Genomic DNA, 22,330 nt, shown 5'->3' with positions numbered 1-22,330 from the left:
ATATTCCAAAATTGAGCTAACCCAGCAGCAGTACAGTGATTTGGGACGTAGGGGATTGCGAAATTCAGAGGACAGACGGATAATAAAGCCAAGCGTTTTCTTAACTTTATGGAGAGCATTCTCTATGCGATCACTAAAAGAAAACCCTAGATTCTTAGCAGACGTAACTCTACTTAATTTGGTTCCGCAAAAGGAAAAGTCCTACAGTATTTTGGAAGACAAGCGACCAAGCGATACAGCACAACACTTATCGGGGCAAAGCACAAGACCGTTGGACAACACCAGGAATGTCTCACGCTTTTCAGGGCCAATCGAAGGAAATTTACACTTTCGCTCTACCGATTAACGCTTCAGACTGACCGGTATCCAAATAAACTCTTCAGACTATGTCCTTTGATCCTGTGAGTTTGCTAGGCCTGATCGCTCCACACGATCAATGGACCCCCTTCGCCGTAGATCATCGCCGCCATGTAATAACTGTTGGAGGCCCCAACTGCACTGTGTAGCAACCATGCTTGGATACATGGTTTATGCTGCCCAACAGTGCCCTTAAGACCCCATGCACAGGGTATGTCGGCCTACTGCGCTGTTGAGTAGCCCTGCTTTAGTAGAATTTTCCACCTTGCCACAACACTAGTTACAACCACCAAAGTTAAATATTCATCCAAGAAGAGTTTTCCCTATTTAATTTCTTACAGCCCGATTCTCAGATTTGGGATACGGCTTACGCTTTAAATTGATAGGTGAAAGCTGTGCTTCAAGGAACAACTCGATCATATCGTGCCAAAGTACAACCAATAGCTAGGGTTAGTTACAAACATGACGCATAGCTAGGATTAAAGATCCACGATCCGCTCTGAGCCAAGTCGTTATACTGCATCCTGGTACGATCACTAACGATCAGTGTGGTGGGCTTCATCGACCCGAACCTTGGCTCCATTCAACGCAGAGCTACGTTCAGTCACGGAGCCTCAGGCCTTGCTTGACTCGCGTGACCCTTTGATCTGCATGTGTCGACTCCTCAACTCCGGGAGGTCAATTTCAGAAACAAACCAATCTGTTAAGTATTAAAAATGTCTGTAACACATTATAAATATCCGTCCGTCCATTTTAAATAAAAGAAACAAACAAACGAAGTGTTCTGCAAAACAATGCATTAAACGATTCACAGTTTATTATCACGCGAGAAGCTGCAAAATCTCATGATGCTTTAGGTCTTATCATCATTTTAGCCGACTTCAGCGAATAATAGTGTCCTCGGAACTTTTCCCACACCATACCAGTGGCATATTCCTTCGTTGGTCCGCGCAGGTATTTTCCGTTCAGATTGCTGTTGGATTTTGAGAAAAAGAGGCAATACAATCATATACTTTAGAGAGGTGTGTGACTATGACTGGAGTAAAACTGTAGTTACCTGCTATGACATGCACTGTACCACCATGCTCCAGCAAACGTAACAGCGCACTGGTTTTCCCACGTATCATTATCCTGATCGAACGTGGAAAACTTCATTCCCTTCACATTCCCAAGGCAATCTCCTGCCGGGCCCGAATATCCATCTATCCTCGTTAGGTTATACTTCTGATGCTCGTCTCCAATTTCGAACCGATCGTACCACGCAAACGTTTTGTTGCCTTCGAAATCTTCCAGCAGCACTATCAGCTCATGCGGCCGGGACACTGTCAGTTGATAAATACGATCCAACCCCAGCCAGAACTCGCCATCCAGATTTCCAAATCCATGCTTGTACTCCTTCCAATTTCGATAGAAGTTTGTCGATCCATCAAACCGATGCTGTATCACAACCCATCCACCCGAATCGTACTCCTGATCGCACAGCACAGTGATCGGTTCTTTGAAGGGCTTTTCCGGTTGAATCTTGTACACACCGGATGATGGTGCCTTTTGGCAGGAGCTGTACACCGTCTCCACCGTATGGTTGTAGACCGGCAGGGACGTCGTATTGCACTGGGGCTGCTGCAAGCTTTCGATCAGGGCGCTTAAATTGCTTAGCTTACTTTCAATTAGAAGCTCCCGTTCCATGAGACGATATTCCAGCGTGTTCAGCTTGTTCAGAACCAACCCGAACGCATATCCACATTCTTCGACCGTCAAGCGTACGGGTTTGGAGGCGTTCTGCGCGGCGAGCTGATCACACCACAACAGGACGACTACAAGCAAACACTTTTTAAGCATGATGTGACCACAATAATTCACGTACGTGCACTGTTCATGACGCTAAAGTGCATCTGTTTTATATAGATACATCCAACCGAGCCGAGCGCCTTATTTCTCAATGAATTTTTTTGCGAAGAGGTCACCCCACTGTGATAAGCAATCTTATCTGCGCGTGTATTTGCCATCGCTTGTTTTGTGTAGTAAAAATCCCCTTCTGTTTTACAGACCGCACATTTTACCGCACGATAATTAATTTGATCGTCTTGTAAGAACACGTAAGTGTTCTTAGTAAGCGTAAGTGGTTTTTAGCTCTTAAGCACTAATTAGCTGTGTTTGATTTCTATCTTTGGCGAATTACCTTTCGCTTATCATGTTGTCACATACAATAAAGCACGCCACACCTTTGTCAATCTAAGAATTAACAAAGGTTGATTTTTTTCTCTTTCTTGGGTATTATCATCATTTTCAACCATTTTCAATCCATGGCCCTTAGAACGATTGGACCAAGTCTTCTTGTTCTGCTTTGGCATTACGACGTCAAACGGTTTCAGGACTGCAATTTCTGACTTTCTGTGGCTTGGCATTATCCGTAGCTGGATAGTCAAGTCCAGCGTCCAGAGTCCAGGGAGGCGGTCTGGATGGGATTTGATCCCCAGATACCTGCCATGTAAAGACCGGCGCCGCTGTCGCCTCAGCCACCTTCTTTAGTGTACTCGTAAGAATCACCCGTCGTTCCTGAACCCCATCCTATTTCTGAAAGAGCATTGTTCTGATCTTCATTGCCTATCTCGAGCTGATCATATTTTACAGATGCCCTTATTGTTCTTCAATAGAACCACTGGAATTGATGGGAACCTGACACTTGCCAACTGATTTTCTATCCATCGAAAAGAACTTGTTGGATTATGTTGCACCACGGTAAGATCTAATGGAGTGAATTCTGCCGGTTAAACCAGTTCACTAGAAGTTGTGCAGTCGAGGAAAGTCATTTGACGCTTTGTAAACCAGTGTTAATCGTTAAACTGAGAATCTAAGATATCAATCTTGCTCCTCAAGTCCTCAAGTTTGATATCAAGCAACGAAGTATTTGACGTTGGATTATCTAATTCACAGTACACCTTTCAAATCAGATGTAGATCAGTATCACCGCTAGAAACAAAAGACACAAAACTCCCAACTTCAACATGATCGTACCTCAACCGATCGTAAATATTTTGTAGTCAAGATTTGATATTCAAATTTAGGCTTAATTTAGCTGTAGGTTGCTCAAAACTCGATCGCCGCTAATGATGGAGAGCGCTATCTACAGAGACCGAGAGTGGTAGTCAAGATATTTAAAGGCCTCGAGCGGAATGGCAGTTGAGCGGCCCTTCTAATTGTGATGTTTGAGGGAAACAACAGGATATCCCTGACCGACGAGGCCCCGAGCGGCCGCTCCTTCCGCTCCTATGCTGATGCGCCACTGCAGAGACCAGAATAATGTCGATCGCTTTCGCTCGACGAATGGCGTTACCGAGTAACGGCGTTACAGTGCAGGATCTCGCTGGGTTGGGCGAGTATGCATTCACTACAGCTCATATTTTCTTAACTTTCCAATTGTGCTTTACAAAATGCATTTACAACACTTAGTGATTTTTTTTCTTAAATCTTCTTCTAGCTATTCTTATCGTTTCATTACATCCATATTACGGGAGTTTTCAGTTGATAAGGCAATAGCATCCATTTTTATGGAAGGCTTCTCCGATGAAATGGCAAATACAGGTAGTTGATATGGAAACGGCTTCAGATGACAGGGAAATCAAATACTTTTTATTTTAATTTATTGTAATACGTCAGTATGACAATATGATGACTCAATAAATCGATGGCAATTTATCGATGATAATTTGGGGATAGCTTTGACCCTCCTGGGCGTATGCAAGGGCATGTGGTGGAATCAACATCATCTTCATGGTTTAAATTTGGGAATTGAAGCATCAACTGGCTTATCATGTGACAACATTTACGCTGGATTCACTCTTCTTTTACTCACCATGATCGCCCTTTTATGCTCGACATGTTTCAATTTTATTTATAAAACCTTTTTATGTTTCCATTAATTCAATAATTCAAATTTAATAATTGTTTTTTTTTTATTCAAATAGTTCTTCAAATGAAACATACAATAAAAATTAACTATCTAGCAATACGATCGGTCAGGTCCTTCTAACTTCTTCTAACTAATTGAGTACACACATCGTTATCAGTTAGATTTAGGTCTAATCATCATTTTGGAGCTTTTCAACGAATAATGATAGCCGCCAAACGATTTCCAAACCATACCCGTTGCATATTCTTCCGTATGTCCCCGCAAATATTTCCCATTGAGGTTGCTGAAAGAATGAAACATTAAACAATTGCTCTTTAACTCATCTACAGCTAACACCACGAGATGCACTTACCTCTGATGACAGCCTGCATACCACCATGCACCATGGTAAACTGAGGCACAGTTAGTGGTGTGTGAATCATTGTCCGAATCGAACGTAGAAAACTTCATGGCTTTTGCACCTCCCAATGAGTCGCCTGCCGTGCCCGAATAGCCGTCTAGCACGTTGAGCGCATACTTTTCGTGTTCGTTTCCTATTTGAAACTGGTCGTACTTTGCGTGTGTTTTGTTGCCCTCGAAATCCTCCAAAAGAACCACCAGCTCATGAGGTTCCGCATTAGTCAGCTGATGTATACGATCCAACCCCAGCCAAAACTCACCGTCCAGATTGCCAAACCCATCCTTGTACTCCTGCCATTCGCGGTAGAAATTCAGTGATCCATCGAACCGATGCTGTATCACAGTCCATCCGCCTGATTCGTACTCTTGATCACACAACACAGTTATGGCTTTCTTAAAAGGCTTTTCCGGTTGAATCGTGTACACTCCGGACACTAGAAAAGGTATCTTGTTGCAGGACTTGTAGCTGTGATCGATTCCTCCTAGACTTCCTCCATTGAGCGTGAGTATCGTTGAATTACCACAGCGCTGGGAAAGATACTGATCTTTCCACTGGTTTTTCGCTCTCAACAGCTTCTGTTCAGTGAGCACACTTGTAAGATCACTCTGGATTGCGGTGAGATTTTTCGCAATGTACTTTCCATTTAGTTTGAGCTGATTTGCCGTTTCTTCCGTTTGCTGTGCCGTCCAAGCAAGGCTCTCGACATTTTTAATAAGATTTTCTATTTTGGCGCTCAGTACTGTTATCTTTTCCTCTGTTTCCATATTATGTACGATGAATTGATGCTCCAGTAGTTGCAACTTCACCAAAATCATTTCGAACGCGAATCCACTTGATGACGTATTGAGCGGTGCGGTTGAATCACACTGGGGCGCTACCAGACTGCACAACAGTAGAAAGGTTAGCAGGCAAAGCTTCCGCGACATTATGATAGGCCAAGCTCAACCACGCAACTGACTGAACGGCTGCCAAGCTGAGCTGATTATGTTGAGATGTGCTGACGAATCTACTTAAATAAAGCATGAAATTGGATGTGAAGAAAATCTTTCAGCCCATTCCTGGAATTAAAATTTTGAGACTGTGTTCAAGACTGATACAGGAATTACACCCTGAATAGCACTCGGTCTGGTTAGAGATAACTGTTGATGATAAATCTTTTGTTTCATCCACGCCAACCTAAGGTCTTGTTTTTGTCCCACAGTTTTTGTGTAGTTTTCAAGAGTTTTTTTGTGTTTTTGATATTGTAATTTCACATTTATTTCATAAAAATCTGTTTTATGTTCAAAAACAATTTAAAACAAAAACAATTGAAATTGAAACTGTTTGTCCCCAAAAAAAATCAAATTCTTTACATTTAACATTTTTCAATTCAACAACCGGCTGAATAACGGGTTTTATTGCAATTTGAAGTCATAGTTTGCAAGCAAAAGTATAGATGGCGCTGTCATCGGTAAGGTGAATTACAGAAAATCGTCGCCTTCGCCTTTTTGTAACACAACTATGTTTATTTCAGATATTTCAGCAAGATTTTGCTTTTAAGATGTATTTTTTTGTGCATAAATAACTGGGAATAAATAAATTTGTATAGTCAATACGATGTGATAATAAAATGAATTAAATTTGCTTTTCCAGTTTTCTATATTACTTTCATCAACACTTGAACTTACATCATAAACGCTTTTAATGACACATCGCCCCAAATGCACGCGGCTTCCTGTCATCGGCTTGCTGTCACCCTGGACCATTTCTTTTTCAGCGCATTGTCCACGAGGTAAGTCGCTCGAATCTGCTTTGCGAATGTAAATTATCATTTTTGTTTCTTTACCTCGTCATGTATCCCTCTCCTTGCTTGTTATTTTGATAAATCATCTGTAGAATTGTGTTCTAATCGTTGTTTATTTCTCTCTTTTGTAGGTTAGTATCTACAATTTCATCACACAACTTCCGGCTATGCCCAGCTACCGTCCGCCACTCTCGGCGAGCTGCGGTAGGATAGACCGATGATGTGACTTCTGATCAAAACTTGTTTGATTTCGTTGCTAGGGTCTATCCTCAATCGTTGTAAACATGGGGGCATACAGATACGTCCAGGAGCTGTACCGCAAGAAGCAGAGCGATGTGATGCGCTACCTGCTGCGTATTCGCGTTTGGCAGTACCGCCAAATGACCAGATTCCACCGTGCACCTCGTCCGTCCCGTCCGGACAAGGCCCGCCGCCTGGGATACAAGGCCAAGCAGGGCTACTCCATCTTCCGCATTCGTGTCCGCCGTGGTGGTCGCAAACGCCCGGTCCCCAAGGGTTGCACGTACGGCAAACCGAAGAGCCATGGTGTGAACCAGCTCAAGCCGTACCGCTGCTTGCAGTCCGTTGCTGAGGTAAGTGCAAGAAACCCCGCATGCTATCCAATGCCTGTGGCCAATGGCCGTGGTGAACACCTAACGTGAGCACTGTTCTGATGATAATTACCGTTTTTTCACGCGATGATCACGAATCAAATGAACCTAGAATACTTCCTTGGATGTCTGACACATAACCTCACAAAATGGCCACGCATTGTTTTGATGGCACCTGCTGCATATGACCACCATGCATTAATGTTGCTCTGCTCTCTTTACCGCCCTCGACAGGAACGTGTTGGTCGTCGTCTGGGAGGTCTGCGTGTACTGAACTCGTACTGGGTGGCTCAGGATGCTGCCCACAAGTACTACGAGGTCATCATGGTCGACCCGTCTCACAACGCCATCCGTCGTGACGCAAACGTGAACTGGGTTTGTAACGCCGTGCACAAGCATCGTGAGCTTCGTGGTCTCACCTCCGCTGGAAAGAGCTCGCGCGGTCTGGGCAAGGGCTACCGCTACTCCCAGACCATCGGAGGATCGCGTCGTGCCTGCTGGCGTCGCCGCAACCGCCTGCACATGCGACGATACCGTTAAGGTGAATCACATTTGTTTGTGGCAAGTTCGGTGGATAATTGGAAGGCAATTTGTATTTTCAATCCACGCAATAAAAACCCTCTGTTGGTAATAATCCAAATGATTCGGTTTGGAGTTGCGATGAAGCATTGTTTGTGGGGAAAGAAATCGTCCTATAACGGCTCGAGGCTGCCGGTAATTAAAACAGCCATGTCCAAACATGAAATATCTACAACATACGGTGTTTGATCTTAATCACCTGCCTTCTAACTTACTACTAATTAAAGTAAATGGTACATAAAGCTAGGATTGATTTGATTTCGTTCAAAGGAACTTGTACAAATCTTATTCACCTACTTAAATGTAACTTATTATTCACTGTTCATATTTTAAGTTCGTAAATTGAATGCATAGTTTTAGGTTAATTTTCATTTAAATTTTGCTATGGAATGTACCATTAAAAACCGCTAGTGTAAGTGCTTCATCAGAATTTAAGATTTTTTTCTGTGAAAGTCAAGAGTTAACATTTTGCACTCGACGTCCTTTTCATTGGCGCGAACCAGCAGCACCTTCAAAAGATTTTGACTTCGTATCAGTTGGTCCGTATCACAGGGGTTCACAGTGTAGGGGTGAGTAAGAGCACGACAAAATTAGTAGCTGATGGCAATACAATTGCATGGTAAAAGCACTGCTCTGGAGAGTGCCTTAAGAGACCACCTCTTGGTTTTTGCCAAGCGTATCCAAGGGTCACGCCATGGAACTTCATATCGGCTCGAATTGGTACTCGACCACTCACCTGGGGAAAGGATTTTTGAACATTTCATTTAGGATGTCCCTTTTGGCTACTAATACTACAGACGGTAACAGGTGCATCTGGTACATTCAGAAGTGCATACTCACTCGTAATTTGCCACATTAATTGTACTCAACGCTAAGAAGTTACACAATACATTTCTTAGTTGATGTTTTCAAGAGGTTTTTTTACGGGACTTCCAATATTTTTGGATGAAGATTGATCTCTTTAGATTATAAACAAAACCTGCGGAGCTCGATTCTATTAGTTTGAAACAAACTATTTGTTTTAACATCTGTTCTCCTTTTCCTAGTTCTTTTTTACCATGTTAAGCCCTAGGTCAAATTGGCATTGCTTTCCATTTAACGGCTCGTCCCGGCAAGTTTTAAATTAACCCTTTTTCTATATAACAATAATTGCTATCGTTGTGCTTTGTTACAAAACAATTTATCCAACCATTGCTTTCCCCAGATCTACGATTATCCTGGCCGCCGATGTTCGCATACTGCTGTCCAGTCCCAACAAGAATCCATATCAAAAAAGTATCGGAAGCGCACTGATGGAGCAGGATTTATTTTAATCGGACACATGATTAAATTTCATTTTCAATTAAAAAAGTTACACCTCTCATGAACTTAATACCAAAAAGTTTAATTTTTAGTGATCTTCCTGCTGTCTTTGGTCTCTAAATTTTTTTATCATTTTTTTTTGTTTCAAACGACTTGCAACTTTGAATTATTCTAACAATTGTTTGAACTTTTGAAAGGAAGCACTTTTATGCAAAAAGATACCATTCGGTTAATTTTGTTGCAACAAAAGAAACACAGAGTTGAATCCTTTTCTACAGGCTTTATTGTTTTGTGCAAGAAAATAGTAACAATTTATGTGTGAAATTTAACGGAATTATATTTTGAGATACTGCACCATCATGTTAATGCAGCTCCATAAAATCCCTCCAAATCACAGAGCCACGAAATAGGCGATTTTTATTGGATGTTGTTGATAAGTCCCAATCAGACTGCCTCCTCATAAGCGGGACTGACTATCCAGCTAAAGGTAAATGCAAGTCAAGGAGGCCGAGACCTTTCAGGATCGCCAAAGAACGTGAAGAATAAGTTATAAAAGTACTTACTTACTTATCCGGCACTACATCCGCTTTGCAGTCTTGGCCTGCTACAACAATCCTCGGTAACGCTCACGGTTTAGCGCCGTCGTCTGCAGCTCCGTTATCTCGGCCGTTCTGGCGGACGCATCAACGCCATCACAATCCTCCCATCTCAGTTTAGGCCTACCACGCCTCCTCTGTCCGTGTGGACGGCCTAAAAGGACTTTACGGACTGGGTCGTACGGTATCATTCTCATGACGTGACTAGCCCACCGTGAGACCCTGGCGAGTCTAATTCGGTGCATGAGCGTGAGATCAACTTACAGCTCGTAGAGCTCGTCATGATAGCGCTCGCTAACACCAGATTGAAAAAAGAAAACCGGCAAGCCCTTGGTGGTAGGGCAGGGCCCCGAGAGTTTTCCATCCACCTTCACATGGCATGTGATGTTGGCCATAGTCATTCTTACAAGCCTGGTAAGCTTGGCCGGGATTCCATATGCTGTCATGTACGGCTTTAAGATCTATGAAGAGAGGGTAGGAGTGGAGCTGCTGCACTGCCATCTTCTCCAAGATTTGGTCAGTGGTTGATTTTACGTTACGTCCAATTATCGATCCTCGATCTTGTAGGATTGGGGAGAAAATCTTGTAGGCGGTAATACCCCTGTAATAACTGCACTCTAGCCTCTAGCCCTGCTTATATACGGGATAGATGATACCAGGATTTCAATCAAACGGCATCGATTCGCTATCACCTCAGTCGAATTTCATAATTTGTCGAATTTCCTGCTCGAGTGCGGCAACTCTGTTTTTGATCAGTTCGGCTACTATTCCGTTGGTGCCTGGTGCCTATACATTGTTGTTCTTGAGCCGACGGATAGCCTTCCGTGTCTTATCAATGGCAGCAAGATGGCAGTAGCATGATATCATCTGCTAGTGGAGACTCTAGCTGTTCGTTGAGCTGATTCGTTAGCAATTCATTAAAATATTGAGCCAATCGCGCGAGGACCCCTGGCTGGTAACTGATTAGATAGAGATATAGAATATATAGAAGAGGATCTTTAAAAAATGTTAATAAATACCTATAACAATTGGAGGACTGCCAAAGGGCAAGGATTTAATTTAAACCATATGAGAAAGCATGATTGTGAAAAAACTCCGAGGCATCCTCTAACTAGCATAAGGCATCAATACTTCAATTGTTAATTAGCTCATATCTGTTTGTTATTTATAAATTTTCTACCAACTTCTTAAAAATTATCAAAATGCCTAATATAATATTTAAAACTAAACTTTAATAATGCGACCACTTGCCTCTTACGGATGAACACGCACCCAAGAGTAACTCACTCATTCCCCAGGCTCTGAAACAGTTCATTCGTAGCGATCACTAGCGAAATGAACGCAAGTGCAATGTTGGGTGCCAGTGTTGGGAAATGTGAAGTCATCTCGGCACATGCTCAGACGATGCTGCATTTCGGCCGTAAGGGGAACAATGTTGGGCATCATCCTTACGAACGTTGTACGAATCGGGCTGTCCCGGAACAGGTCTCGGGTGCTCCATCGTGATCCAAAATGATGCTAGTGGTTCTAGGCCAATGGTTCGTTCAGCTTAGTCGCACGTTGGCGTAAGTGCGATGTGGACAGGATAAAGCGGATTTAGACGGATACCAAGGAAAACTCTATCAAAATACGTCAATACTGTTCCGTCAAAACACCATGCCTTTAGTTACCCCTTTTTTGATGCTGTGTTCGCATCAAATATATCTGTTTGAAGGTGATATGATCGAATAATATCGAATTGTCCTAACTCCAGTTTTTTAGAGGATAATAATGATGTTGCTGGGAAAAATTGATATAATAATCATTTGCTTTCGTGCAGGTGTAAAGCTGCATCGAAAAATAATTGGTAACGGGTTTGTTGGCTTTCATTAAACATGGCCCAAAGATAAAACTAGACTAATCGAGTGGATGGTGAGTTTTACCATAACTTTTCTCACAATCCTTCCCCATCCCAGACGATTGGAGTTGCGATGCAATGGGACACACTGGCCCCGGTCACTGGGTGCAGCACAATAACAGGTGCAAAGTGAAACGAGCATTTTCAGGGTTCGTTTACTTCTAATGAAAGCTTGCCCGGCCGGATTCCACGGCATTGCAGCGAACCATCTGACCGACCGACCGACCGACCCGGGCCGAGGTGTACCAGGTGGAAAGGGCTCGCGTAACAGGAAGCATCGTTTTCCATCGTTTTCCAGCATCATCGCGGTGAAGCAATCGTACGGTGAATTCTTTATTCTGCTCCTCATCCTGTGCTCTCACCCTCGGCTAACTCGGTAACGGGTTCGTTCGTTTGCCTCTTTTTTATCTTCTTCTTCTGCTTCGCCCTACCCTACTGGGGTGGCCGTGAAAGCTGCAGCGGTGCATCATGTCTATGCAGCTTTCTTTTTGCAAAGGGAAAGGGAAGATGGGCTTTCGGGGAATAGCGTGGGCACCGGAAGACCGGCAGACTCGGACAAAAGGGCCGCGTGTTGTCTGCTGCTCGTGTAAATGAAAATAATTTAATTGAAGCAAAATCGCTGCACTTTAATTAAATGCAAACAAGGCAGTGATTGTGAGTGTGCGGATAGTGGCGGTAGTATCGATTCGGTGCATGCTTTTGATGATCGACCGGCGTGGGAATATGCTCGGGCTCAGTGTTTAAAGAGGGCCGAGGATTCTGCTAAGCTATTTTGAATTATGATTTTGATTACGAGTTAGGATTTGTAATTATTATTATCATTAGGCTTAACAATAGCTGGCGTGTTAAACAAGAGATCCGAAAAGAGTTGCAAGAGTGGCACATTCGAAGATGCTCAGAACGCAAACAGCAATTGGACAGCATTTTTTGTCACAAAAACCCATGATTTGTCCCAAACTTTCTTTTACATCTTACAAATGTGGATGAGCAAAAACGAAACGGACCAGTTAATTAAGCGAGTACGCTGGTGTCCCTTTTCCCGCAGCATAATACAGAAGGAAAAACAGGGGGGAACCTTTGTAAGGAAATTGTTTATTATTTCTATTTGGCCAAAAACCCGTGTTTGCTGGCACAACAAAAGTGACATAATTAACCTTTTTGGTTCGGTAGATGGAAGCGCTTCCGGATGTGCCAGGCCGAGCAAGAGTGATTTGCTTCTGAGAAGATCCCGGATTCTTGTGACTTGCTTCTTAAAGCTAACCGACAAACCAACTTTCTTCATGGTGGACGTTTAAGTCCAGAGCTCCGCTAGCTTTTTTTCTTGCTGGAGGTACCTGGACCTGGATAATCTTGGAAAGGGGGACAGATGCAACACCCCAATCGCGTGCATTAATTAATTGCTAGCTGCAAGCCTTATGTGCTGATGCATCGACAACATCTCTTTGATCGTGTGGCGGGAGCTGTGTTTGCTGAAGCGTGTCCGCACATTTCAGCGGGAAAATTCTAATCTTAATGCACAATTTCATTGTTGGTTGGGCCAACGGTCAGTCAAATATGTAAATTCTTCAAGGCGTACAAGGCGTGGGTTGCGTTCATTGTGCTCTTATCGCTGTTAATCAATGGGCATTTCAATTCATGCGTAAAATATTTCACTTTGGTAGTAGCTTACGTATCCTCAAGGAACAGAAGAAGAAAAAACATTAGGAGCCCCCATTCTGAAAGATCTAATCTAATTAATCAGCGACGGAAGGGGTTTACGGGGCGACAATTCTGCTAGTGACAGCTGAAGCACCTGTTGGCAAATAGCACATTGATTAAATATTCATTAAATGGCCAATGGTCTTTGAATGCTTGCGGCAGATGGTTAGTTAAAGGCGTTAAAGGCAAGTCGATACGTATTATTACGTCCGAACACAGAGTTACCACGTGGAATATTTATATATCGGAAACTTAAAATCTGGTGTTTAGTGTTTAAAGCGAAGAATTGTTTTTGGACATAACATTCTTTAAAGTAGCAGCAATACGAAGCATCCTTGCAGCAAAGGGATTCCTGTAGGACGAGAGGATAGTTTCCGAAAGCACTTTTGAAATTCTTCCAGCAGCATTGGAATGAACCAACATGTCCAGATAAGCCAGCAGCGGGCAAGACGTCCCATGGTGAATGTGTGTCCCATTTTCATAGCCAGTATTTTCTCACCTGATAGCGTAAGGATTTATACATTTCATCGTAAATGATTAATACACACACAGCTGGTAGTTTGATGGAACCGGATTCAAGCATAAGTCTTTAAGAGTTCAACAATACCCAACAAGCCGCGGTGATAAATCTGAGTGGACATGGTTCCCTAGTTGGAACTTTTGATTTACACATCTCATGCTAATCTGGGCGAGGGTGAGCTGAGTTAGATAGCAGTCCTCCCGGTAGCGAATAAATCCTTATTCCATTTATTTTTATCTTCCTGGAAAGCTTTTAATGACTTGCAAAACTGGAACAAACTGTTTGCTTAAGTTTGGAAAATCTGGCATATTTATGGCATAATTGTTGGAAATCTGACGTAAAATTTGGAAAACAATATGGTGCTACAAAACTAATTTTAAAAAGACACATCTCCATGGTCTCTCATCGAATTTAGGTTTTATATGATTTTTTCAATCTCGAGACAATCGTAATATTTAGAAATTTATCATCTGGCACTTCATTGGCGCTTCTTTATCCCTTCTGCAACTCTATTTCATTGGAACGGATTTAGACAGTTGGATTGTTTTAATACTAGAAGCTCAGCGGCGCCAGTGTCCACACGGCAGGACCGAGGGTCAACTCCCATGTGGACCGTTCCCCGAGTGTGGATTGATTATCCAACTATACAGTATCAATGGCAGGCATGACCTGAGAGATCGTAAGGACAAGAAGAAGGAAAATAAGAATTTCTTTAACATTTTACCATTCTGAAAATTAGATTGCCTTTTTTACATCAGCTGTTAAATTTTATTTATCCATATAATGTGAAATATGTCCGATATTTCTTTCCAAAGTTTCTCGCCGCTTATCAACTTCTTGCATTGCCTTTGGGTTTCACTTCTTCAATATAAATATGCAATTTGAAAGGTTTTTAAAACAGTGTCAAGGCATAAAAAAAATTAATAACGTGATATCAAAATTACAACTATCAAGTATAAAAAATTGAGCCCTATTTTAACTGCATTTCAGGGAGCCAGGGACGAAATATAAAATGATTCAATAACATATTCACGTTAGTAAAGATTATTTTAATCTTCTAGTAATTTTTAAACAATTCTTAAAGCCATTGCATTCGCGTTAAGGGCGATCCCTGTACCGTGGCGACAGCGGCGCCGGTCTTCACGGCAGGACTGGGGTTCAAATCCCATCTAGACTGGTTTCCCCGTGTGCACTACTGTGCTACGGGTAAAATTAAGTCACAGAAAACCAGAAATGGCAGGTCGATCAAAAAAAAAACAGTTAACAAGGCATTTCCTCCCTGTTATTTGCCTTATCCCGGGCATACTCGGCTTTATTGTCACAATTTACTTAATAATAATTTTAGCTACCTGTTCGATAGCTCTACTGGTTTCTTTCGGATCGTTGCTGTGACTCGCTTGGGGTTTACCTTATGAGGTATGATGATGAGTTGATTCTGAGTTCCTTGTGTCGTTCTGATGAAAATATGGCCAACACATAACTACTTCATACCAAATTCAAAATTCAAACAGTTTTTTTTTTCGTTTTCCTTCCTTTCTATTTTTAACTAGAAGACTGTTCAGCATTGTTATTAAAAAAAAGTTAGGTTTTTAGTCATTTTCACCCCTATTTAGGGGTTTATTTTAATTATTACACGATTTTTGTTCATTGTTGAATAAAACCAAAATTGATATAGCAAGATATTGTATTGTCCGTCACTGTACATGTTCTTTTCTACCACTTTCGGTATGAAGATCAATTGACTTGGACAATAAAATGTCTCAATTTACCACTGCTCTTAAGGTGCACCTCCTAAGCAGCAATTTACCGAATCACTTAGATCCTAATGGCTAAAGACATCAGCGTTAAAAAAGGAAACGACATTATGATGAACCTCTATGGGTCTTTATCGTACGGAAAACAGGGTACATAAATGACCATTGCTGCACTTCAATCATGATAGAATTCCACTCCTTAATACGAATATGCATTGTATGAGGTCTAACAAATTATACAAACAAAAAGCCCTCCTTGACGTAAAATCGTATACCCGGTTAGTTTGCTCATTTGAAGTGTCCTCCTGTATGCTCTCGATTATCCCATCGTATAACACCAGCCCAACAATTCAGCCAGGTCTTTTGAATGCCTTTACGCACCCAACTCGTACATAATTCCGGCACCGGGGAGATTCAACGGGATGTGCAATCTTGCATTTTATCATGAATTAATTAGTTTCGAAGCAGGTCCCGCTGTGAGAGTATGCGTAGCAGATCAGCTGCCGCCTGTCCCGTGCCTGGGTGCGGATGCGTGTGTGGGTAGTCTCTTAACGGTCAGAACTTCCTCATTTGAATGGGTTCGGTTCGGCATTTCGCTATTTGTTAGGCCGCTGTTGTTGCTGGTGTAGCTAAGTAGCAATCCCACGCTGGAGCAACAATTTAGCCACCTACGACGATCGTAACGCATTTGGTTCGCCCACGGTCGCGCACGGCCATGCATTTCCGGGCATTCGGAAATAAATAGGCATTTATATGCAAGCTCCAAAGATTGCAACCGGTCGTCGAAAATTAATGGAAGGGATTCCGGGAGTGCCGTACCCCGGGGGTAGTTTTTCCCTCCCACTCGATCCGCTCTTGCAGCCAAATCGAACCACCGAGATCCAACCGTGCGAATGTTCACTACTGCAACCGGGCTCGTATTATGAAATGGCACACGAAGAAGTCATTTCCATCATCAGTTGATCTGCTTTTAATTATATCACTTCCAGCGACTCGCTGCTGCTGCTGCTGCTGCTAAACAACGCAAATTTGGAACGACGGCTATTGCGTCAGTGATTCCCGTTGTGCTGCACGGTTGAACGATTGCGGCAAAGGATTTCCCGGGATTAGGCCCGGAATGATTTGCTTCGACAATGTATCTTTCTAATCGTCAATCTGTGTATCAATTGTTTCGCACGTGTTCTCTAGCGCGCCGGAATTAACCGACACGGTCACAATCAGGCTCGGTCGAGATTGGTGGGGTTGAGAAATTTGAAACAAATTATGGCGCTCTCTCCTGGGAGCTTTCTGATTGACGTCTAAACCAAAAAATGGTGTAGAGTTGCTTGGTTCCATGGTTTAAATGTTAAAATGTGCTAAATCGCCGGATCTCGTCAGCTTGAAGTTAACAATTAACAAAGGTTTCACCCTCGCTTGGGCTAAGCTTCAGATTCAATTTAACTGCTCCTCTCGTTGCCCGTTGGAAAGGATATTGAATTCAACGTAATTTAAGCACTTCTCAACGGCCAATTACGGAAAAGTGGGCTGCCGGCATCTTCAAAGGTTTCGGTTGAAATTGAAGATGGCTGCTTTACGAATTACAATTTCAACAATTGCGTCAATATTATTTCCAGAATAATTTCTATTGAGTTCATTTCATTCAGGTAGGAAAATTTCCTGTAAGTGTTTTAAAGCCTAGAACGTTCAAACTCGTCCCAGTTGAATAGCTTGTGAATTGTAACTGGCTTCAATTAATGATAGTAAAACTGACGAAACTGGGACTGTGCGGAACATTCATAGATCCCGTATTCGCATACAACTCTGAGACATGGACTCTGTCCAAAACTGACGAAACCCTCTCAGCCGCGTTCGAGAGGAAGATGCTCAGAAGGATTTTTGGCCCCGTATGTGTGGAAGGACAGTGGAGGATCTTCTTCAATGACGAGCTCTACGAGCTGTACGATGATCTCACCATAGTACAGTGAATTAGACTCCCAAGGCTCTGGTGGGCTAATCATGTCATGAGAATGACACCGGACGACCCAGCCCATAAATTCCATCCACATGGACAGAGAAGGCGTGTTAGGCCCAAACTGAGATGGAGTGATGGCGTTGAGCGACTGGGATAATCGATTTGCAGACGAAGGCGCTGGACCGTGTGCGATATCAAGGATTGTTGCAGCAGGACAAGACCGCGAAGCGAATGTAGCGCCAGGATAAGTAGTGCTGAGATCGACTGAATTATTTAGGCCCAAGTAGGAATGTGAAAAATATTTAATGGTTTAATCCAGTACCCAACAATAAACTCGATCACAAGTTTCTACTGGGAAACTGGAAGTTTATTTTCTCGAGAATGAGCGAGACGTCATTTGTCTATATTGGAGGGAATATAGTTCTAATAACAGACACCTAGCACGGTAACTGGGATATGTAGCGTCACGAGACCAAGGCAAAAGATAAAAAATCATACCTGTAAATTTTCTTCGCAATGAAGAAAAAAAAAGGGCTGTACTGTTGCGTTAGTATTTAAAAAATACTAGAAAATTCTAAATTGGGCCTATTTAAAGGTTTAAGAGCTTTAGGATCCTTAATGAGTCAACCTACAGTCTAACAGTACGTACACCTGTTGGCTCTAGCCGCGGGGATATTGTTTAAGCGTTTATTTATCGAGGCCTTGGATCTTTGGGACCTCATTAGACTGTTTTTTGGAGTGTATGTTTCCAAGAAATAATTCGATAATTTTGATGAGATGTGGGAGAGCACCTTCTTTAAGTGAATTCTTATTGGGAAACAGGCTGATGCCACCAACATCATTAGCTTACTTATGGCTCCCCCAAGACCCTTACTTACCTTATGGCTTGTGTCATGATTTGTCCTTGAGGAACAGGACATGGATTTTAGATTTTCTTCAGTTTCAGACGGACAGAGCCTAGGTCTGGCAGCCGTATGTGTGAACTAGGACTATAAATGTCCATCATGGCATCGAATTTTGAGTGAAGAAATTTCCTTAGGTTGCATTAAGATTAATCGGTGCTGACCAATGACCGAGCTTGAATACAATGTTTATAAGCTTCAAGGGCGACAAGGGGTACGTAGATCTGTATTGTAATTATTGTAGTAATTAGATGCATATTTGTTAGAAGTGACCCTAATGGTATCACTTTCATTTTGGATTGCAGTTCGTTATTATTCAATACCTTGCTCAATTCTAGGAGAGGAGGAGAGCCTCAAACCAATGATGTCTATGTCGTCAGCGTTTGCCAGGATCTAGATTGATTTAAGAAACATGGTCCCCGTGGTTTCTATTTCCAAGTCTCTTATGGGCCTCCCGGTCGCCAGCTTCAAAGGAAGACAGGCTTATCTCCCTGGCGCAGGCCAACCAGGGAAGCAGAGATACAGATTTTTCAAGCTGTACATCAGTTATGGATCATTAACATGTATCTCTCGCAAAAGCATCGCGTTTGATTCGTTTGACAAAGAAAAACCCGTGATATCACTAGTTGAAAGCACTTTGACGAACGGTATCGGCTCAACACCAGCTCACAGAAAATATCAAAACCAGCACGCCAGTTCTCCATTCTCGCTGCTGCTTGTGCCAACTATCGGCAAAGTTTGCAATATGTTTTCCATCAAAGCCATTACGAAGGCTAGGCTAGGCTAGAGGTTTACGAAAAGTACATCAAACGGCGCAAAGGCTCTCCGTATAGTGTGACGGAGTGCGACGAATGGTAATGGCCTCCGGGGACCGAACCGATTCAACGATTCCAAAGTAAAGCAAACCGTTGACAGAAAAAAAGTAAGCTGAAAGCCGTACGCTACTTCCAAAGCTTCCAGCGAGGTTACAAATATTTGAATATTATGATGCCGGAGCACAAATAAATCAAAACATTTACAGATTTATGGTACCCGAGCTGGCCACTGCGTGAAGTCGGTGAAAGAATCCGTATGCTACCGTCAGCGGTTTATCGCGACTGAATGTACCACCGGAGTGGTATTGAAATCTGGCGGGAATTTCAAAGACGCAGAACGAACGAAACGCGTTCGAAGGGATTGTCAATTTTCGAAGATTATTTCCCCAGCCCAAGCATCCGGCCCCGTGCTGTCCGGCCCAGTATGCCGGCAAAGGATTTAAGGAAGCTCATTGTTAGCGGGCAAAGTGTTGGGAACCCATCTCAAGCGCCCGGAACGGAACCCGTCGCCCGACCGTCGTTGTACAGTACGTAGCTGGTTTTGTGGCCACCATCCAATTTGGGCGAAAGAAAATGATCCGTTTAATGCTACTTTTGTTACAACGTTTCGGTGGGTTTGTGCTGGCGGGTTCGCCTCGAGTTCGCCGAGTGATGTGACATAATACGTGCACGGAAATGACTTCGATCCCACGTAACCCCTTCGGCGGATGGGAGGTAGAATCCTGTTGGATCTATGTTACGCTTTTCAATTGTGTCAGCAAGCACTTTGATGTGGCGATGCTTCATCGGGATCCTTTTGCTTGGGCATTCCCATCATCTTCGTCATCGGCACAATCAAAACATAATTATCTTCGATAAGCTTCTAACTCTGCTGCACATGTGACGTTTCAGCAAATTCTATTCCAAACTGTGTTTCTCTTTGGTGGACTATTGAAAGTTTTTATCCTTACCTTTTCATGATTTATCATTGATCCGTTTTCTACAAAATCACGTAGCAATGGTTATTTCCTTACGTCCAAATGAACATAACAGTTGGTAACTCTTAATACAGGCTACCATTACCATTTCGTACAAACGACCCTCACAATTATCCTCGACAAGCGACGAAAACAACAATTTTTCCCCCCATTTGTTCTACAGCCGTGGACAGTCACAATTCAGCTGACAAAGTGCCGTCCTCGAACCCGGATGGCTCACCGCAAATACCGATCACACCGAGACCCACCGATGCGTTTGTGCGTGATTGGAGCACAATTGGAGCACACGATCAGCCTAAACCCTGGGCCGGGCAATAAAAACCATTTCCAGTGACGGTCAACACATCTTCATGTCTTCGTCATCCGAATGGCCTTTCCGCATGTGGAAACTTTTCTCTGCGAATGACAAAAATATCACAAACGGGGGCTTGAAAGAATGTCCCAAGGGGTCCGGGCGGGAAACAAAACCACCGAAGGCGTATTTTCGCGACAATACACACCTTTGGGGTGAGTTAAACAAATGCTTCACATTTAATGTCACCTGTCAGGAGTGCTGAGCTAGCACAATCGCAGCGGGCCAGATTGTTATGCTCGCTCGGGGAGTACGGAACGTTCCCGTAATCGATGCACGTGATTGGCATTTGCTACAGATGAGGCTTGGGTTAAAGTGGCGGTGTGTTTGGTCCGGATGCTGTTAGGGCACGCACCGAACTTAATTCTTCTGATTTAAGAATTGCTTTAGTAGATGTTTCGTACCACCGATATAAAAATGTAATAGAATAGCGTAGAAATATGCATTTAATTCATTTCGAGCATTTTTTTTTTTTGGATTTTAATTTTGAATTATTTTTTTTAGTTTTAATAATTAAAGATTAAGTAAAAATTTGTGTCCATTTAAACAAAACTATCGAAAAATAATATTTGCTAAAAATGTTTAGTATACTTCAGCGTGAGTAACCTGAAGGAGGACAAACTATTTATTCACAGCTACGGATAAAGCAGAGTCACATAAGACAAAAGTGATAAATCGAGACCTTTCAAGGTTCTAGTACCAAAACAGGAGAAGAAGTATCTGACATCTGCTTGTATTTGGCAGTATAACCTCGCAAAATCTTGAACTGTCATTTCTGAGCATAGATTGGAACATATTTATCCACGATGGACGTCACTTGATCGTCCCATCAAACTCACCATGGTTTATTTGTGCTTTGGCACAGCTGAATTGTTTCGATTTTGCCATAACGATTTTAAACCAAAACTAAGTTTAAATCTTTTGATAAAATCGTAAGCTTCTGTCATATATTAAATCTTATGTAAAATTTTGACAGAATCGACACCACCCTTAAGTCAGTGTAATGCCAACCTACAACAAGTTGTAAACCCACATTATCATTTCTTCTTCTTCTCCTTCTTTGGCACTACAACCTCGAGAGGTCTCGGCCACGGCCTAGTCAAGCCTTACAAGTACGGGCAGACGGTCTGGATAGGATTTGACCCCCGGTCCTGCTGTGTGAAGACCGGCGCTGCTGTCGCCTCGGCCCACATTAACATTTACTGTATATTAATGCTCTTTGGTCCTACATGGTATGTAATTATGCAAGAGCTCATCAATAGCAGCATAAATTTTATGTTTGCACTTTAATTTAATCCGATTATTTTTTCCATTCGTTTCACTCAAGAGTACACCAATCTCAACAATGAAAATATGTACCAAAGCGCCGATGAATTTTCGCATTAAATATACTGCACTAAATGTGCAAAAAGTGATCGAAAGTATTAATCCACTCAAAGTTTGTTAAGTACGGCCAGTAATCCGGAAGAATCGAATGATGGATGGATAACCACGTGGTGAGGATGCGGGGACTCATGCCCCACCAGGAAGCTGCGAGTCAGTGATTCGTTTGGCACGAGGAGTACAGGAGCAAAGTGACCTCATTGGCTGTATCAAGACTAACCTATCGGAGGTCGGATGCAGTGGGAGAGATTGAAGGAGTACAACTCTGGACCGAGTTTCCTGAAAACGGATTGGTTGCCTGACCATGTCTTATAGACGTTCTCTATCCTGAGATTAGACCCTGAGGGTCAAGAAGATCCATAGTCTCTTTTTGATATTTTGATAAGATCTAACTTTCATTAGCTCATCTCCTTCTCTTTCAAACAGCCAGCCAATAAACTCGCTATGTGCCATCTACTGCTCTTATCGAATAGATCGCTGATGAGCACTTTACTTATGGAACATGAGTTCGGGATCCTCTCCAAATGCCTAAACAAAGGTATC

General features: G+C 42.7%; 3 protein-coding genes across 4 annotated transcripts; 1 reads left to right on the top strand and 2 right to left on the bottom strand.

The window, feature by feature from the left end:
• Positions 1 to 1,137: 1,137 nt before the first annotated feature.
• On the bottom strand, positions 1,138 to 2,255 carry LOC118511889 (ficolin-2-like). Its single transcript, XM_036055516.1, has 2 exons — positions 1,415 to 2,255; positions 1,138 to 1,330 (listed from the first exon to the last, which is right to left on the bottom strand). The coding sequence occupies exons 1-2, from the start codon at positions 2,194 to 2,196 to the stop codon at positions 1,201 to 1,203; spliced, it is 912 nt and encodes a 303-aa protein (XP_035911409.1). The 5' UTR covers positions 2,197 to 2,255; the 3' UTR covers positions 1,138 to 1,200.
• A 1,736-nt stretch (positions 2,256 to 3,991) lies between these two features.
• Positions 3,992 to 5,686, bottom strand: LOC118511888 (ficolin-2-like). Its single transcript, XM_036055515.1, has 2 exons — positions 4,620 to 5,686; positions 3,992 to 4,550 (listed from the first exon to the last, which is right to left on the bottom strand). The coding sequence occupies exons 1-2, from the start codon at positions 5,591 to 5,593 to the stop codon at positions 4,421 to 4,423; spliced, it is 1,104 nt and encodes a 367-aa protein (XP_035911408.1). The 5' UTR covers positions 5,594 to 5,686; the 3' UTR covers positions 3,992 to 4,420.
• A 672-nt stretch (positions 5,687 to 6,358) lies between these two features.
• LOC118511886 (60S ribosomal protein L15) lies at positions 6,359 to 7,704 on the top strand. Of its 2 annotated transcripts, none has more exons than XM_036055513.1 (3): positions 6,359 to 6,438; positions 6,711 to 7,043; positions 7,296 to 7,704. In XM_036055513.1, exons 2-3 carry the CDS (start codon positions 6,735 to 6,737, stop codon positions 7,599 to 7,601), a joined length of 615 nt encoding a protein of 204 aa, XP_035911406.1. In that variant the 5' UTR covers positions 6,359 to 6,438; positions 6,711 to 6,734; the 3' UTR covers positions 7,602 to 7,704. The 2 variants fall into 2 exon arrangements, with proteins under 2 accessions (XP_035911406.1, XP_035911407.1); XM_036055514.1 differs by having other exon boundaries at positions 6,415 to 6,581.
• The last annotated feature ends 14,626 nt before the right edge of the window (positions 7,705 to 22,330 follow it).

Source organism: Anopheles stephensi, chromosome 3 (assembly GCF_013141755.1).
Source record: "Anopheles stephensi strain Indian chromosome 3, UCI_ANSTEP_V1.0, whole genome shotgun sequence".
Lineage (NCBI taxonomy): Eukaryota > Metazoa > Arthropoda > Insecta > Diptera > Culicidae > Anopheles > Anopheles stephensi.
This window is presented reverse-complemented; position numbering and strand designations above follow the sequence as displayed.

Coding starts and splice junctions, on each gene's coding strand:
- LOC118511889 (XM_036055516.1), bottom strand. CDS start 2,196: ATGCTTAAAAAGTGTTTGCTTGTAGTCGTCCTGTTGTGGTGTGATCAG. Junction 1,331..1,414: donor TACAGTGCATGTCATAGCAG/GTAACTACAGTT, acceptor AAAATCCAACAG/CAATCTGAACGGAAAATACC.
- LOC118511888 (XM_036055515.1), bottom strand. CDS start 5,593: ATGTCGCGGAAGCTTTGCCTGCTAACCTTTCTACTGTTGTGCAGTCTG. Junction 4,551..4,619: donor TATGCAGGCTGTCATCAGAG/GTAAGTGCATCT, acceptor TCATTCTTTCAG/CAACCTCAATGGGAAATATT.
- LOC118511886 (XM_036055513.1), top strand. CDS start 6,735: ATGGGGGCATACAGATACGTCCAGGAGCTGTACCGCAAGAAGCAGAGC. Junction 7,044..7,295: donor GCTTGCAGTCCGTTGCTGAG/GTAAGTGCAAGA, acceptor CGCCCTCGACAG/GAACGTGTTGGTCGTCGTCT.